The sequence below is a fragment of the Cervus canadensis genome, chromosome 15 (genome assembly GCF_019320065.1).
Source record: "Cervus canadensis isolate Bull #8, Minnesota chromosome 15, ASM1932006v1, whole genome shotgun sequence".
Classification (NCBI taxonomy): domain Eukaryota; kingdom Metazoa; phylum Chordata; class Mammalia; order Artiodactyla; family Cervidae; genus Cervus; species Cervus canadensis.
This window is the reverse complement of record NC_057400.1, coordinates 44,804,514-44,823,581: the sequence shown is the minus strand read 5'-3', so window position 1 is coordinate 44,823,581 and position 19,068 is coordinate 44,804,514. Positions and strand designations below refer to the sequence as shown.

Genomic DNA, 19,068 nt, shown 5'->3' with positions numbered 1-19,068 from the left:
GTGATGTACATTACTGTTAGAGGTGTAGTTTTTGCTGAAGGCAGGCAGACTTAGTGACTCACTAAAATAAATAATTGGAGATTTCTAATCATTAACCAAAGCATTTTTCCTATAGTAAGAAGAAACCTCTCTGTTTTCTTGTTTTGTAAATCCTCTGGACTTAAATATAATATGATCTCAACTCCTTTTGGAGAAAGAAATGGCAACCCACTCCAGTACTCTTGCCTGGAAAATCCCATGGACGGAGGAGCCTGGTGGCCTGCAGTCCGTGGGGTCGCTAAGAGTCCGACACGACTGAAGGACTTCACTTTCACTTTTCACTTTCATGCACTAGAGAAGGAAATGGCAATCCACTCCAGTGTTCTTGCCTGGAGAATCCCAGGGACGGGGGAGCCTGGTGGGCTGCCATCTATGGGGTCGCACAGAGTCGGACATGACTGAAGCGACTTAGCAGCAGCAGCAACTCCTTTTAAAAATTTCCATCATAATTTGAACAAGGGAAATGTACCTTGGCTAGATGGTAAAAACTAAAGACAGTTCTAAGCAGTTCTTTTATTTTAAATGTTTGCACTAAGTGTATGAAATATTTCAGATTTATATACTTTAATACACCCCCAAGAGTTAACAAACTGGTATTAAACATTTAGCTTTTATTAAACTCCTTTAACGTATGATGAAGGTATGATGAAGCTGCCTAAAGTGACTTAAGGTGGAGTTTTACACACAGTGGAATTGGTTTGTGCAGTGGACTAAGCACAAGTTCCTGCAGTTGTTTGAGGTTGATTATAACTGAGACTGACTCTAGTAGGACTCCACCACCACCAGCACTGAAGAAAGGACCAGTCTTAAATACCTCCTTTTATCTATGCTGCCGCTGCTGCTAAGTCGCTTCAGTCGTGTCCGACTCTGTGCGACCCCATAGACGGCAGCCCACCAGGCTCCCCCGCCCCTGGGATTCTCCAGGCAAGAACACTGGAGTGGGTTGCCATTTCCTTCTCCAATGCATGAAAGTGAAAAGTGAAAGTGAAGCTGCTCAGTCGTGTCCGATTCTCCTCGACCCCATGACTGCAGGCCACCAGGCTCCTCCGTCCATGGGATTTTCCAGGCAAGAGTACTGGAGTGGGGTGCCATTGTCTTCTCCGCCTTTTATCTATGCTTTTTACTCTAACCCCTAATTACAACTGTCATTTGCTTATCTTATTTACACTTCCACATACTTGAAAATAGACAAATTCCGTGTCCTAAGATGAGCTCCGACCTGTGGAGCAGGGTCCCTGTCCTAGGTGCAGCGCGCGGTGCCTCACACAGGTCATCCCACATGAGCATCCAGCCCCAGTGAAGCAGGTGCTGTTACTTTCCCACTTTGTGGGGGAGGAGGCAGAAGGTGGCGGGGACAGTCAATGCTATGCTCTCCTGGTGCAAGCCCTGGCATTGATTCCAAAGCCCCTGTGTTCAGGAACCATCACATTGCCTCTCTTCCCGCTTGCAAACCCTCTGTAAACTTCTCTCCAATTAGACAGATTCACACTCAACATCCTGGGTAGCTCAACCCTGATAAATGAAAGAGTAGAACTACTGGGAGTTGATTAAGAAGCATATTCCTGAAGTGCACAGAACACAATGGGGCTTAAGAATACGCAGTGCCCTTCCTCAACCTTTTTATTTCTTTAATATTTTATATGGGACCCATGATGTGTTTACTTAAATAACTGCATTAGTTTAGTATGTCTACTTTTTAGAAAGCTTGTGTATTGGATGTGTTATTTTGCAAGTATCCCAAGGTACATGCCAGTTTTCTTGGCTACAGTCTATTTATTTTATTTTTTTTTCTGTTTATGTAAGTTTTTATTGTATTAATGGTAATTCAGCCACACCATTGTCTATGGCTGCTCACACTACAGAGGCAAAGTCAAGTTCAGTTCAGTTCAGTCGCTCAGTCATTTACAGTCTATTTAGAAATACCTAGATCTTCTGCCTTAAATGCCCTTTCTTTTTCTGCAGGTTTTTACCCAAGAGAAATATTTTCATATAGGATCCAGGGGTTCCTTTATTTTAATCTTAATAGCGATATTTTAATTAACATGAAATAAGTCCAAGTTTGATTTTCTCTTGGCTGCTGCTTAGCCAATTAAAATTCTTTTCTAACAGCCTCTAAACACACACACACAAATTTAACAACTCTTGTGGCTCTCTCTTATAGGACAACAAAAAATGTGTATTACGCTATTCTTTGAATGCTAGTATCATTCATATCTCAGAATGAAAATAATATTCCCATCACTAATTGGGAGGCTTGTTTTTTAAACTCACCACTCTTAGTCCTTAAAAAAGCCTGCATGGCCCATCTTACAGCATTTGTTAAGTTTACATTTTTGTCATCAACTTAGTAAGCTCTTACCATTAATTACAGCATGGAATCTAGTGATATAGTTAACATAAGTTGACCTGGTCACATGCAGTGATGATCATGTTCTCTTCAAAGGTCTTTGTTCTTAAGTCTGTATGATCCATGTGCTGGTCTGGAAACACAAGTCCATTTGCTTTCATTACACACCCATACAATAGAGGAAGGGGGTAAATCTGACAGAATAAGGTTACAAAACATGTGCTTCCTGTAAGACATTCATGGCTTTGCCCTTTCTAACATGCATTCCCTCAACTGTCTTCACAAATGCTATTAAAAATAGTTTAACATTTGTGATGCTGAAATATGTATATTTTGACAAATTTTAAATTATTTATCCATAGAAATATAAATATCCTGTACAAAAAAAAAAGTTAGCTTATTTTAAGACCTCTAGGGTGATAAATGAAATACATGAGTTTATTTTTACTCTTTTGAGTTATTAGGTCCATATAAATTTGTGAGTCTCTGTATACACATTTCTCCCTTTTTTTTATTTCTGTGCTATCTGCTTTATTATATTATAATGAAAATTTAAGAGCTCTAACTCTTAAACAGATATAGTTGTCTGAGAAATTCATGTTGTGACTGCTTTTGTCAGGTCATAGAAAAGACCAATAAATGACTGTGGCTGGGAACTTGACCTGAAGGGGAACACGAGTTGTTTTCAGATGACGTGAAAGCAGTCAGTCCAGAGATGGGAAACGTGGTGTCAGCGTAGAATTAGGAGGATCAGATGCAGCCATGGCTTCATGCGTTCACCAGTTACTTACTGATCACCTACTGTGTTTCTACTGATAAACTAGGTCTGTGATAGGAATGAGGCATACTTGAATAGGGCTTTACAGAAGTAATCTCATGAAGAAATAAAATGACATTTTTACTGCTTTTGATATTTTAGATCAGTGTTTCAAAAAGTGAAGTGCCGCATTGTTTTAAGAGAATTTTTGGCCTTCTTCCTAACCATCCCTAAATTTGTTACTTTTATGATGGCAAGTGAACATTTCCAAATACAGACACATCATCATAAGAAGGTTTTTATTTAAACTTTATGTTCTACTCAAAATGATATTTAAATACTGCTGATTCATCACTACATTCCTTTCTCATCTCTTTATCATCAAGGGCCTTTCTCCTAATTATTTAAAGGTCCAAGCAGCTTATGGGTGAGGACCCACCCATATGCCCATCCAGGTGAGGTGTGCTGGGCGGGGGGGTGACCCTCTGATTTAATCAGAATTGGCTTTAGTGACTCAGAATCAGAATCTGGGTTTGGGTGGCAGGTTTTAACTCATTTCATGCTGGATTTTAGAGATGTCTAAAGGGTTCCGTAGAAGGGACCAGAGTAATGAGAGGAGATTGATGGTTGCAGCTATTTATCAACTGGTACAGAAGTCTAATGTTTCAGTTACTGATAAGGTCAGCCTGGTGCCACCCTGTCTGACCCCCGGTTAAGATGCCTTAACCTCGGTGAGAGGTGTGTTCCGCCAAGTGCTTGCCACTGTGGACCAGACTCTGCTTCTGTCCCTGTGAGATGATCTGCCTTCCACTTGGATACCTAACAGAGCTGGCAGTGACAACAGCTGACTCAAAATTTTCTCTGGGAGGGCAGGCTTTTTTCCTTCTCTGACAGAAATATTACAATATTTCAAAAGAGTAAATTCGCTGAACTTTTTGTGGTGTGTAGCAAAACATAATGACTAACAAACATCTTAAGAACTAGCCTGCTTTCCTTAGCTGGACTTGCATTGTCTCATAAGATCAGGATGGCCCAAGCCTGACATACTCTCCAAGTTTATCAAGAGCCTTTATTTACAAATGAAGAAGGCAATTTTGGGTTCATTTCTCTCATGCATTCAACAAATGTTTATTGAGAAACTTCTATGAACCAGACATTGTTCTGGAGATACAGCAGTGAGCAAAATAGGAGGAAAAAACATCCTTACCCTAAGAGTCAAACCTGGTGGAAGCAACACTAAACAAGGTTAACAGGCCAATCCTTTAGTCTGTTAGAGAAAGATGAAACATTGACGATAAATATCCCAGGTGGCACTAGTGGTAAAGAACCCACCTGCCAATGCAGAAAACGCAAGAGATGTGGGTTCAATCCCTGGGTTGGGAAGACCTCTTGGAGTAGGAAATGGCAACCCACTACATTTTTCTTGCCTGGAGAATCCCATGGACAGAGGAGCCTGGCAGGCTATGGAACATAGGGTTGCAAAGAGTCAGACATGACTGAAGAGACTTAACGCAAGCACATAAATCAAGCTCGGAAGAGAGATGGGAAGTGTGTGTGTGTGTGAGTGTGTGTGGGTGGGTGGGTACGTGGGTGGAGGGAGTCAAGGAGGAGCTCACTGGGAAGTGACACTTGAGAAAAGACCTGAAGAAAATGATAGGGTAAGATGTTAAGTTACAAAAAGAGCATTCCAGGGATAGGGAACAGCAAGGCAACCATCCCGAGGTGAGAACGCTCCTGGCACATTCCAGGAGCAGCGCAAAGGCCAGTGTGGCTCACTCTGCTCCACGCTTGGAGAAGGAGGCGGTCAGAAAGATCTAGGTGCTGGGTGACTGATAACCTTAGAAGTCATTACAAGGACTTTGGCTTCTCTGTATCACTTGGGAAATTACTAGGGGGTTTTGAACAAAGTGCCTTCACCTGACTTTTTTTTTTTTAAGGTTTATTTATGGCTGTGCTGGGCCTTCAGTTGCTGCCTATGGGCCTTTTCCAGTTGGGTTGAATGTGGGCTTCTCATTGCAGTGGTTTCTCTTACTGCAGAGCATGGGCTCTAGGCATGTGGGCTTTGGTAGTTTTGGCACATGGGTTCCGTGGTTGCAGCTCACAGGCTCCAGAGCACTGGTTCAGTAGTCGTGGCACACACACTTAGCTGTTACCTGGCATGTGGGATCTTCCCAGACCAGGGATTGAGCCTGGTGTCTCATGCTCTGACCAGGCAGATTCTTTACCACTGAGCCTCCAGGGAAGCCCCTTGATTTTCATTGTAACAGGCGCCTTTGCTGCTGTGTTGTGGAAGGACCGTAGGGAAGCAGTGTGGAAGAAGCAACCAGGTAGAAGGTTCTTAGTGGTGACTCAGACTCTGTGGTAGCAGTCGATCTGGATGAGCCAACAGGATGGACTTGATATGCAGCGTGAGAGACAGGGGATGAGGAAGCAGGACTCCACAAGTTCTGGCCTAAACAAATGGAAGAATGACTTGCTTTTTATTGAAACAGGGAAGACTGTGAGAACAGGATTATTTTTAATGGGGGAGATGAAAGGAGGGATTATCAGGATCTTAGTTTTAGACATGCTGAGTTTGAAATGGGCTTTGACACTAAATGATCAGACAGAGATCCAGGAATGGAGATATAGTTTGGAATCACCAACATACAAATAATACAGAAAATATATAAATATTTATTTATATAAGTAAATACAGAAAATATATATACAGGGTCCAAGACCTGTAAATAATATAAATAATACAGAAAACCTAGAGATAGTGGAGATTACTAAGAGTGAGAATAGATATTAAAGAGAATATGTCCAAGGACTAGAAGAAAAGGAACCCACACAGAAATAGAAAGTTCAGATGTATGCAGAATAAGGATATAGTATTCTGGATGTAAGAAAAAGGAGACTTTAGAGGATGGTCAGCTATGTAATGCTGCTAATATGTCCAATAAGTGAGCTCTAAGAAGTAACCTCTGATTTAGTCAAGGAGAAGGTCATTGATGACTTTCATAGTATAAAGTAAAAACTCAGTTTTCTACCAATGTAGGGAAAACTCAGTTCTGTCCTACTGTGTGTTTCTTCCCTGAGTCTTCTCTGCTACTCACGTGACACATTTCACTTCTGCTCACCAGATGTGTGGAGGTTTTCCCCCACACCACCAAGGAATTTTTAGACACCAGCTTTCAGCTCAATTCTGACCCATCTACCCAGAGACAGCATGATTCCATAGGATAAGGGCTCCATCCCACAAGCCTGCCGTCCCTTCCCATACACACTTCTGACACCAGTCACAAGCCCTGACCAACCAGCTGTTGATTAGAGGTTCCAGTGAACCTCTTCTTGAACTTCAGATACCATTCCCTAGTCCAAGATGTTACCTATACTTCTGACCAACTAGCTATAAATCAGAGGTTCCTTTGACCCCCTTCTCAGGTTTAATTAATCTGCTAGAACAGCTCACAGAATTCAGGGAAACACTTGCCTATATTTACCTGTTTTTTAAGGGATATGATAGAGGATATAGGTGAACATGTAGATGGAGGAGACATATAGGACAAGGTATGTGGGAAGAGGCATGGAGCTTGCAATGACCTCTCCAGGTATGGCACTCTCCCAGCAGCTCCACATGTGCATTAACCCGGAAGCCCTCTGAACTCCATACTTCTGTGATTTCATGGCAGCCTCAGCACACAGGCATGATCAGTCATTAGCTCCATTTTCAGCCCTTCTCCTTTCTCAAGATAGTGAGCGCAGGGCTGAAAATTTCAGGCTTCTAACGGTGACTTCCCCATGACAAGCCCTCATTCAGGAGGCCTCCAGAGTTGCCTCATTACAATAAAAGATACTCTTATCACGCAGAAAACCACAAAGGTTTCAGGAGCTCTGTGTCAGGAACCAGGGTCCAAGACCAATATTAGAACAAGAGATGATTCTAGTGTTCTTGTCACGTAGGAAAGTTCAAGGGTTTTAGGAGCTCTCTGCCAGCAACAGGGAGAGAGACCTTTATGTATTTCTATTATCTCACAGACAGGAATAGTTTTAATGGATCAAAGATCGAGAGAAGTCTGATTGGAGGGGTTCAAGTGGCAGATGAGAAATGGGAGAAAAAAATTATGAATAACTCTTTTAAGCAGGTTTGTTGTAAAGGGCAAGAGCAAGATGACATGGCAATGGGCCAGGAGGCACTGGCCAGCCTGCTGACAGTCACATGCTGTGAGTGTGAGCGTCAGCTGTGTATACAGTCAAGGACCACAGATGACCTTGCCTTTGGTAAACATATAGATTTTTGAAATGTTTGTCATTGATGTATTGTGCTAAAAAGAGAAAGATTAATCAAGTCAGTCTCAATGTACAAATATTCTTCCCTTTTTCACTTCTGACTTTACTCCAGTAGTTTCCTCTAGATTTTTCTTTGGAAGCTAGTTTTTATGAGTCATGTACATTTTAATTAGTTGTTTATATGCCTGCCTCCCATTCTAGCCTGACTTTCTTGAGAAGGACCATGTTTTATTTTTCTTTACATATCCATTTCTGGCACATGGCAGATACTCTGTAAGTGCTTTCTGACTGTTAAGCTCCATGTTGGCATGTGATGTGTCTGAATGGAAAGGTCAGTGTCTTCCTAAAGCCTGCTGTTCATTTTTGAATGGAGATTCCATTTGGTCGTTTTGTTTTCTATAGAGTTCCTATGGAGCAGGCAGAGTGAGGACGGGTTCTCTGCAGCTCAGCAGCACATCTGCTGGGAATTCATCTTTGAAAAGGACAAAGCGAAAAGCACCTTCCCCGCCCTCGAAAACAGTCCCGCTGCAAAGCGATGAGAACAGTCATGTGACTGGTAATGTTAATTTTTCCATTAACATTACATTTGTGCTGTGTTTTCTATGTGCATTACATTTGTGCTATGTTGTGAATCATGCCTTTTTATTAAATAATACTAGTACCTAAACTTAACTTTTAATTGATTTTAACAGTAATACTTAGATAGTCCCTGATTATTTTCACCACCTTTGAAAAATCTGCAACCTAACAAAATGTAAAACTGTACAGCGCCATGATCCTAAAGTGAGCATATTATAATTTATGAGTCTATTAAGAAAGATACTGTCTTTCCAGGATTGACTACATGTAGGATTGGGAATCTAACCAGATTTAGCTGTATCACAGCTAGACAAGTAAAGTGGTTTCTAACGAGGTTAGGGCTATCTCTTTCTGAATTATATAAATGTCACTAAGTTAAGCTAGTAAGGAATTGTTTCACTGGTGAATGTGATTTTCCTGCTTATAAGTTATGTCTCTTCTGTCCTCTAGCCACGCAGTCCGTCCCTGCAGTTCTTACCAACAGTGGTGTAGAAGTGAGCTCGTCTGAGGGCCTGTCCAGCCCAGGTATGACAGTTCTGTTCCTCATCTTGTAACCTCTGAGAAAGAGCTTCCAGTAGAGTTGGGGGATGAAGTTAGAAGCTACTTGTAATGCTCTGTACATGAAGGAGATACAGATTCTTTGACTCCATTTCCCACCAGGGAGCGGCTTCCCTGGTAGCTCTGTTGGTAGAGTCTGCCCGCAATGCACCAGATATGGGTTCAATCTCTGGTCAGGAAGATCCCCTGGAGAAGGAAATGGTAACTCACTCCAGTAATCTTGCCTGGAAAATTCCATGGACAGAGGAGCCTGGTGGCTACAGTTCATGGAGTCACAAAGAGCCGGACACGACCGAGTGGCTAACACCCACATTATATAGTATGAAATGAAAAATATTCCCCTCCTAAGCTCAGAGCATGAAATACAGCAATCAGAATTTTAATTCTGTGATGGTACCCTGAGTACTTGTCCTTTAGGTCTCCTGCTTTTCCTTATGCAATGTCAGGTTGCCATTTATTAACCTTCTCCCCCAGAGGAACAACACATCTTAGTTAGGAATGTACCTTGGTGTGTTCAGAAGAAAACGTATATGAAGGTATAAAGTATCATTCTTTATGCAGCTGTCATAGGTGTGAATTCATAGTGTCCTAATCTAATGGTAAAAATTTACTGTGAAATATTTATTGTTATATGGTTTCATTTTGGATTCTCTCCAAATAAGTAAAATTCCAGTAAAAAAAAAAAAAAATTCAGCCTAATACTGTTTCCTAGTATTTTAAATAATAGCTATTTAGTAGCTATTATAGGTATCATAAAATTTCTTATTCCTTAGACTTAGTTAGATATAAATGAATATGATAAAAAATAGAATATTACTATGTCAGTACTTTAACATGGAGATAATTTGATAGGTATAAAAATTGCTTAATATAACTACTTAATTTTTATAGTTCATGTTCACAAATACAGAAAAACTCAGAGGCACCCAAGTGCTCCTGAATCATTAATCCTTAGGTGATACTTAGGAATTTAAGATTTTGACATAGAATTCTTTCCTCTGTGATTAAAAACACTATCATTAGGTAACTAGTAATGATTTTTCTCAAGTCTTACCCAGAGTAATATCAATAACACCATTCTGTTTCACATGGAAATTTATTAAATAATATCAAACTATATAAATGAGAGGATTTCTGAAGTATTAGAGAAAAGTGGGTGCTCTTTGAACTCTGCTTCATAACTCTTTCTCCTTCTGTTCCTTCCCCCCCAACCCTCTTTTATCTCTTCTTATTTAATGCATGGCTAATTGTGAGGCGACAAATATAATTTCTTCCAAAATGCTTCTCGGTCTCTGCTTGCTTAATTCTGTTTTCTAAGTGCCATCACCACAGATTTTACTTCTTTGGCAGACGCCTCCCTCGGCCCTGGGAATGAACAGCGCGCTGTGTCCCAGCTGCCAGCCGGAGCCCCTGTCTTGGGGTGCCCTGGGACGCCTGAGGCTGCCGCCACATCTCTGCCCTGTAAGTTACCTGGCCTTTCCTCAGTCTCTAAAAATGAAAGAGAAAACAACTCATGTAACAACCACAATAGTGTCTGATACAATGAGCATTTTTCTGAATAAATGAATTTTTTTTAAAGTTCACAAGAATAGATTTAATCTAATACAATTCTGTTTTAGCAAAGGGTAGTGTCTGTTAAACAATTTTGCTCTTTTGACCATTTCCAGGAAAAATATACAAGATGTCCCAAAAGGCTTAGTGAAATTTTAAGCTTTAATAACATAAGATGCTACAAACTAAGTTTATTTGAATTTCTTTTACACAATTGAATTTTGTGAATTTTAAATATTTTAAATTTTATTTTTGCTTCAATTTTGTAACCTTTAGAAGGATTGAAAAAACTATTAATATATTCAAATTATAGAAAGCTAAGTAAATGTAAAAGAAATTTCAATAATTACACTTTCAAATGATATTTTTGTAAATTTTTTTTAAAACACACTTTGGAAGTTGTTGTATCTTCAAACTACACTAAAGGTTTGGATATCTGTTCTTTGAAAGTGAATTGTCTTCCCTTAGAATGTATGAAGCTGAAATATGATAGTTGCGATATAACATCTGTGAAAAGTATTCATTGTTCACAGCCCCCACTTCATTTTGTTATAGTTGTTGTAGTTCTAAAATTTGGTCATTTGACCATAGTATAAGTCTATTAATACATTCAAAACAAACTTGATTTAATATTTTTTAAAGCTTGGGAAAATCTGCACTAATCAAATAACAAAGTGTGAAAGTGCTCTTGGATGATTAGAATTTTTTTTAAAAGATCACAGCCTTTTCTAAGACTTTTAATGACAGGAATGCATTTATTTAAGAAAGCCATAATGCTTGGGCTTCCCAGGTAGCAAAATGGTAAAGAATCTGCCTACCAATGTAGGAGACGCAGGGTTCAATCCCTGGGTCGGAGAGATCCCCTGGAGTAGCAAATGGCAACTCACTCCAGTACTCTTGCCTGGAGAATTCTATGACAGAGAAGCCTGGTGCGCTACAGTTCATGGGCTCACAAAAAATCAGACACAATGGAGCATGCACACATATAATGCTTATAACTACTAAGTATAAAACCCCAGAAAAATGATTTGAAAAGACTTTTGAAACATGTGGCTCATTCTTCATACTTTAGGACCAGTTTCTCAGTGAGGACCTCGTGCTTAAAATTGTGTATCTATATAAAATACTTGTGATTGTAAAGAGAGAAATAGGGAGAAAGATCAATAATTTGCTAAATGTTACCTCAGTTAATATAATTTCAAAAGAGCTTAACATATATCAAGGAGCCATCTATAAAACACACTTGCATCTAAACCATAATGGCCATTAAGTTTTCCTGGATACATTTTTTAAATTATGTAAATATGCTCTTACTACATAGATGTCATATCTATATAGTTACTTTAAAGGCCTAATATTGTACATTGGCATCAAAATATTTCATGTCATGATAAAGATTGTATGTATAAGTATGTGCATATATTTATGTATATAAGTTTACTTAAAGTCAAATTATTTATTTTTTCTTAGTAATATACTTTTCAATTTATAACAAAAACATTGTTAAAATCCCCCATATTTATTAAAAAATCACAAATGGCATACTAGTCTGTCTATATACTTAAAGATAAATACATTTTAAGTATTTCAAATATTCTTAAAATATATTAAACTATTTGTTAAATTTTGTAGATGTGCAGATAATGCTATACTACTTTTTTTCCTCCCTCAATTGGGGCAAAATTAAACTTTGTTCAGCTGCTATTGTGTAGGTGGAGGTACTGAATTATATCAAATAAGCAGAGATCCAAAACCTCATTCGTTGGTCTAAATATGCTCTCAGAACTAGTATGGACACTAACCACTTAGGATGGCTCCTTGTCTTTTACCCTGTTGGCCATTTGTTGTTAGAACTAAGAAATAATAATAAAACCATTTTATGCAATAAAATATTAACCACAGCTATTGAAAAGAATCACACACACACATGTATTGATATGGGACAGCCTTTAAGATACAGTTGAGTGGAGAAAGAAAAGTTGAAAACATCAGATACAGATGGTTCCATTTATATTAAATAAACCAACAAGAAAAAGAGAGAGAAGGAAATGTATGTATATCTGCTTAAAAGGTATATGCTCATTATACTTTGATAATATAGAGAAAAGAAGACTTAATGGAAGTTGCCTCTGAGAATCAAACTCAATAGGAATTACAATTAATTTTCATAGCATAATGCTTATTGTATTATTATCTTAAAAATTATATTAAGCATCTAAGTAAGTGGCTTTTAACCTTGGTTACACACTAGAATCACCCAAAGAATCTTAAAAATTCTTGGTCCTGTCCTTCAGAGATTCCAATTTAACAGATGTACAGTAGAGGTGAGCATCAGTATTTTTAAAGGATGCTCAGACAGTTCTCAATCATAGTACTGATAACTACTGAATCAAACTTTGTAATTACACTTGTAGACTATCTAAATATTTGTGTTCTTTTTGTTTACATTTAATGCTATTGGATCAAAGTAAAAGTCATTTAAATTGAAAGACACATTCTTAAATGAAATATATAACTTGAAGTTTATAAGCTTAAATAACCTTTTTTCTACCACAAAGAAAACCTAGAGCGACAGCATATTATTTTTAGAAATGCATGTCTGAGATAATCTGATTATACATTAACATAATTATTCACCATTAGACAAGTATTTTACTATTAGCTTTGAATCAGAATTTACAAGAGTCCAACTATTATTTTAAAAACTCCTTCCTTGCCAGAATTGCATAGGATGAATGAGACAAATTAATATTTAGGATTATATCTTCATTTCTTTGTAGCTGGAATAAGCTCTGATTATAGCCTTGAAGAGATAGATGAAAAGGAAGAACTGAGTGAAATGCCTAAAGATGAGGCTGAAAATACTTCTCTGAAGTCACAAGACATTCCTACTGTATCTACTGATATAATAAATACACTGAAAAATGATCCTGACTCAGCCCCTGGCAGTGCTACTGGAGAGTCCTCACAAAACTCCAAAGAAGAAAAACAAGGAACTAGAAACACAGATGAACAGTAAGTAGTCTGTATGCCAGAAGTGGTGGTGGTGCTTTGTTTAATTGATAGTAGTCTTCTGAAATACAGAAATGATATTTTAAACACAAGTGAAGTCATTTCTTTAGTTTATACTTTATCCCTTTTACCATCATTAAAAAAATGTTATTCATCTATTTACATGTGATTGGTTTTAAATAAAATCAAATCCAATGGTTTTTGTGTCCCTGTGGCAGATAAACCGTAACATGTATTTATTTTATATGAATATTATTAGCATTTTTGTTTATGTTGTGTTTGTTTTGCCTGTTATCTATTTGGCCTAAAAGAAATATTTAATCTCAATTTTCACCAAATACTCCTAAAGAACTTTTAGTGACTGGTTTATAAAGCAATTCTGCATATTAGAATATGATGTTAAGCCACTAATCATTTTTACAGTCAATTTTGTGAAGCAGAGAATGCACTTTCCCCTTGGTTCTAGAAAGTTATAATAAAGTTACACTTACATTCTGTTAGAAATACCACACTATGAATAAAGATGAAATCAAGAATGTAAAATAAACCATTTTATCAAAGTTTTACTATAATTTGCATGAGATTGTCTCCAAATGAAACTCCTCTATCATTAAAAAAAAAAAAAAAAAAACCCAGTGAAGTTAATTCACATTCTGACTTGCCACAAGGTGACCTTGCCAGATGTAAGGGAAATGTTTATGAAAGTAAATTTCATTTAGCTCCTTTATCTTTAAAAGATAATAGTTGATAATAACAGAAAGATACTCTCTTGGGGAAACTGTCCATCTTACCAAGCTTCTAAGATCTTGCTTTGTTACAGGGCCACGTATGAAAGCTAATGTTTCATTAGCACCATTTCCTCTTAGCTGTATTTTTTCTTTTTTCTTTGCCAGTATTTGGCAGAAAAAGATTATTATTCCAGTCTGTCTTTGGAAATTATTGCCTGTTTTACTGTTGTGTGAGTGTGTGTTTGAATAGTATCATATATAATATACAATATCATTTTTACAGAAGGCCACACATTATGGTATGTAATTCAAGTGACAAAGAGAGGGTAGTTGACAGTGTAAGAAACCTGAAGTCACTGGACCCAAACCAAGAGAAAGGTGAGTTCCATAAGCACTAATAACTAATAACACTTTCATAGCACGTACTATGTGCCAAGGACCTTTCTTAAACACTTTATGTTAGCTCATTTCATCTTATATATTAACTCATTTATGGGCATTGTTACTTTAGTCCCACTTTACAGATGATTGATCCACAACGATATTACATAACTCACCTGAGGTCCCACAGTAAGTGGTAGACCTCAGATCTGAACGCAGGAAGTATGTGTTCAATATGTGTTGATTCCAAAACTTGGTCTCACTACCATGTGTTATGATGTTGTTGTTAAATCTTAGAGCTTATCTAACTTAGTTCTGAATCTTACCCATGTATACTCTGTGCATACTTATGATCTACTTCTCCTTTTCCCTTCTACTGATTCCCTAACTCAAGCCTGTTTTATTTCATAGTCAAGTTGATATACCTTGGGTAAAACTTGTCTGCCTGATATTTCAGGCTCAAGCCATCTAATCATGTAATAAAGTTTACCAGTATTTCCCACTTCTCCCCCCATACCTCCAAATCAAGGTAGTTTATTCTTTCTCATGATGTATATATTTCACTCAGTTCTATCATTAGGCCTATGGTTATTTTATTATTATCTTTGTCTGAAAAATAATCTTTACCCATTCAACTATTATCCAAATCCTGCCACTTCACTTATTCTGTTGCTTGACTGCTGGAAGCCATGTAGTTCTGTGTCTCGACTACTTGACTAGATTGGACAGTCTTCAATCAGAGGAATTATATCTGATACTCTGTTTGAATTCCTTATGGAACCTAGCAGAATACTGAGATAACAGTTAAAATATATAGTTAGGATTGAATTTCAGAAAAATGATACCATACAAATCAGAAATTCAGTGAATACACAATGGTATTTTAAGGGAATATGAAAGAAATGGGCTTATTCTGAAGTCCAATCTATTATGTTAGTACAAAAAACTAGGTTAAGATCCATAGAAAACATATATATATGCTGCTGCTGCTAAGTCACATCAGTTGTGTCCGACTCTCTGCAACCCCATAGATGGCAGCCCACCAGGCTCCGGTCCCTGGGATTCTCCAGGCAAGAATACTGGAGTGGGTTGTCATTTCCTTCTCCAGTGCATGAAAGTGAAAAGTGAAAGTGAAGTCGTTCAGTCGTGTTCGACTCTTTGCGACCCCATGGACTGTAGCCCGCCAGGCTCCTCCGTCCATGGGATTTCCCAGGCAAGAGTACTGGAGTGGGTTGCCAGTGCCTTCTCCGGAATATATAGATATGTATATAAATCCAATAGGTATTGGATTATCCCAATGTCACAAACAAGATAGATGTATATAGATATGTCATTTTATATATGTGGTATGTGTTGGTTAATTTGAATATGAATGATTCATTTTCCTTACGGTCAATAACCTCCTGAGATACAAGTGTACAACTTATATACTTGTATATAATTTTCCCTTTTTTCTTCCTGACACAGCTTTTTAACAACATATATTATGATGGCAATAGCATTTCTATTGAGAAGATGTGATTTAAAAGCTGTTTACTGTTTAAAATCATAGTAAAATTAAATCATTTTTGCAAAGATCTGGGTATCAGTATTACTAGGGTCCCAAGCATATTTCTGCAATATACTTATTTTGGTTTGCACTTGATTTACAATGACCACTGTCAACTCTGGGTGGTTTTTAAAATAATTTGTTATCCGTAGAACTAATTTTATTCTGCTATTCTCCTTTTTTCTTTAAACCTAAACAGTACACTTATCTAAATGATCCTTTCATCAGGTGGTTAATGTTTGTGTCAGTTTTGAGTAGGGGAAAGTATAGTATAGTACAAAATATACCTTCTCCCTCTACTGGCCATTCTTGAAAAATAGCCTGTCTATTCATTGACATTTTGTTTGCCTTAGCAGCATATATACAGCAGGATGGACAAGCTAATGAATTCAGTAGTGATTCTAGGTTTCCAGGCCTGACAATCACTGCAATTTTTGAAATTTTGATGAGAAATTCAGTAGATAATGGTAAAGTAATTATAACCCACAGAAAATGTGAAGAAGTTCTAAAACCAATAAATTAGGATTATAGGGAATTTCATTTAAAATATATTTTTATAATGACTTACCTTCTTTTAGAAAGTGTTTCCATTCTGTAACTGGGATATATCTATATTCAGTGGAAAATGAGAAATAAGCAAGAGAAAAGGAAATACATTTAGGCTCCTTTTTTCATTTTTCACAGAGGATCCATTTTATATTTTAGACAGTGAACTTTATCTTATAGGTGAAAGTGAGTGATTATAAAACTATAGAGAAATACTTGACATTTTTTCACAATTTGATTTCCAAGGCCCACATTTCACTTGTGTTGTGCAAACTGTCATATCTGAAAGGAGAGGCCACAGAGGATTTTGAAGAAGAGGGCTAGCTGGTGATTTGGAAGAAATGATTCTTCATGGTGCTTGACTAGAGGAGCACAGTATATATAAATCACTTGGCTCAGTACAAGACACATGGTGCACATTCATAAGCCTCTGTTTCCTTCCAGATGCCTCATTCCAACTCTTTGCCATCATGTTGTTGGCTGGCAACTCTTGCTTTGTTAACCTAGACACTGGCAAATGATTTTTGTTTTCAGGAGGTCTGAATTAAAATGAAGAGGAAAGTAGTGTTGGGAGAGGGAAGTTTGTTTTCTCTACCTGGATTCTGACACGAGAAAAATTATCTTTTCTCACAGAGAAAAAAATAAAAACCCACCTGGTTGTTTTCAATGTAGTTGAAACCACCCATATTGTGACCGAAAACAAAATCCTCTAAAATTATTTAGCAAGGACACCTAATTAGTAAGACAAAGAACTTAGGTTTTCTTTCAGCTCTTAAAGGTAAGGTTTTGTGGTCTGTCGTAAAACTGATAACGTTAAAAGGGAAGCAATCCTAACAAATGCTAAGTATGAAATATAAATATGCTAGGGATTATAGAAAAGACAGAATCAGAATGGAAAAAAACAGAACAAAAACATTTTTTTTTAATTTGTCAGTGTCTTTTTGTCATTCTTAACAATGACTGAGATATGGTCTTTACTTAAAATCATAGCTATCTTCTATGAGTACTTGTTTTGGGCAATACAGTATCCTAATAAACATGTTACATAAGTGATATATAATACATAGTTTTGTTTTTGACATCTGAGGCTCAAATGGGGTGAGTAACATGATGTGGCCTATACAGATTGTAATTAGTCAAGCTGGATTCCTGACTCAGGTCTCTATGATCCCAAAGTCCATGCCACTTTCTCTGTATGCCATTACCTGTATAATTACTGTATAATTGGTGAGCTGAATATTTATCTGTAGAATTCAAATCAACCTGTTCACTTTGGGGGAGGGTGGGTACTGAAAACTTGCGCTTTTCTATTTTTTTCATATACTTTATATTTTTTCTCTCAGTAGATCAACATGAAATAATTGTCATTCCAACAAACACAGAAAATATGAAAAATGGAGTGAGAACAGAAATCAATGTAGCAGATGTTGCCCAAAATAACAATGTGGACACAGAAGCTGACAGACTATCAAATTATCAGGCATATAAAACTGATACTGCTGGACATTACAAAGAAAATCATCTTGCTGTTTCATCAGCACCAGATCAAAACCTGATTCAACCCAGTGCAGAAAAGACAAAAATGCAAGATGCAGCAATTCAGACAATCCCTTCCTGTGACAGTTTTGATGGGGATCAGCAAGATCAGAATTTGTCTGACGTCAAAGTTGATGAAAGTGTGCAAACTTCAAGTAACAACAAATCAACTCAACGCTCATCTTTAAGCCCACAAGAGTCTATAGATATCTCAGGAGAATTCAGGAGTCAGAGCCCCCTTGTTGTACATACAGAAGAGCAACTCACCATAAAAGATCCAACTTGTGCACATGGTAGTGACAATCTTTTGCCTCCTATAGACGGAACTGATAAAAATTCAACAGCTTCTTATGTAAAGAATTATCCATTTTACAGACAAGATTATAATCCCAAACCAAAACCTTCAAATGAAATTACAAGAGAGTACATACCCAAAATTGGGATGACTACTTATAAAATAGTGCCTCCCCGATCCCTAGAAATAACAAAAGATTGGGAATCGGAAACCATAGGGTATAAAAGTGATCAGGAGATATACACTTTAGGGAAAAGGGACACCTATGAGAATGTGAAAGAAACTACAATCCAAACAGAAGATCTCGTCATTTCTGAAAGCCCAAAGGAGTCACAAGCAGACCTGAAATCAAAGCCTACCCTGAGAACAGAGCATCAGTTGCAAAGTGACGAGAGCTTTACCCGCAGCAGAGTGGTGAATCCTCTGAAACCTCCCAGAATGATGAGTGACACTGGCACAGCTCCTTTTGCGCCAAAATTGGAAGATATAAACAATATTTTGGAATCAAAATTTAAATCGCGGGTTTCAAATCCCCACTCCAAACCAAGTGCTTTTTTCTTGCAGATGCAAAAAAGAGTTTCAGATCACTATGTGTCATCTGCAGCCGCCAAGAGTGTTCATGCTGCCTCTAATCCTACTCCAAAGGAATTAATAAAGAAAGAGGTGGAAAGGGATACAATACCTCCTCCAGAGCCAGCTCTTTCTCCCTTAAGTAAAACTATTCAATCTTTTCCACAGCCACACGTTCAAAACACTGATGATGACAGCAACCAGAAGCCTACTGAAACCTCTCCTCCTCCTGTGGCCTCTCCGCCGCCTCCTCCCCCTCCCCCCGTGGCCTCTCCCCCTCCTCCCGTGACCTCTCCCCTCCCCCCTCCTCCCGTGACCTCTCCCCTCTCCCCTCCTCCGGTGGCCTCT

The 19,068-nt window shown here is 37.8% G+C and overlaps 1 protein-coding gene across 1 annotated transcript in view; it reads left to right on the top strand.

Annotated features, from left to right (window-relative positions):
- COBLL1 (cordon-bleu WH2 repeat protein like 1) overlaps positions 1 to 19,068 on the top strand; it is a 165,844-nt gene that overhangs the window by 138,333 nt on the left and 8,443 nt on the right. The window contains exons 9-14 of the mRNA XM_043487599.1: positions 7,818 to 7,971; positions 8,445 to 8,519; positions 9,903 to 10,013; positions 12,884 to 13,118; positions 14,127 to 14,221; positions 17,663 to 18,941. Of these exons, the coding sequence (XP_043343534.1) occupies positions 7,818 to 7,971; positions 8,445 to 8,519; positions 9,903 to 10,013; positions 12,884 to 13,118; positions 14,127 to 14,221; positions 17,663 to 18,941 (1,949 nt within the window). The remainder of the gene's footprint in view (positions 1 to 7,817; positions 7,972 to 8,444; positions 8,520 to 9,902; positions 10,014 to 12,883; positions 13,119 to 14,126; positions 14,222 to 17,662; positions 18,942 to 19,068) is intronic.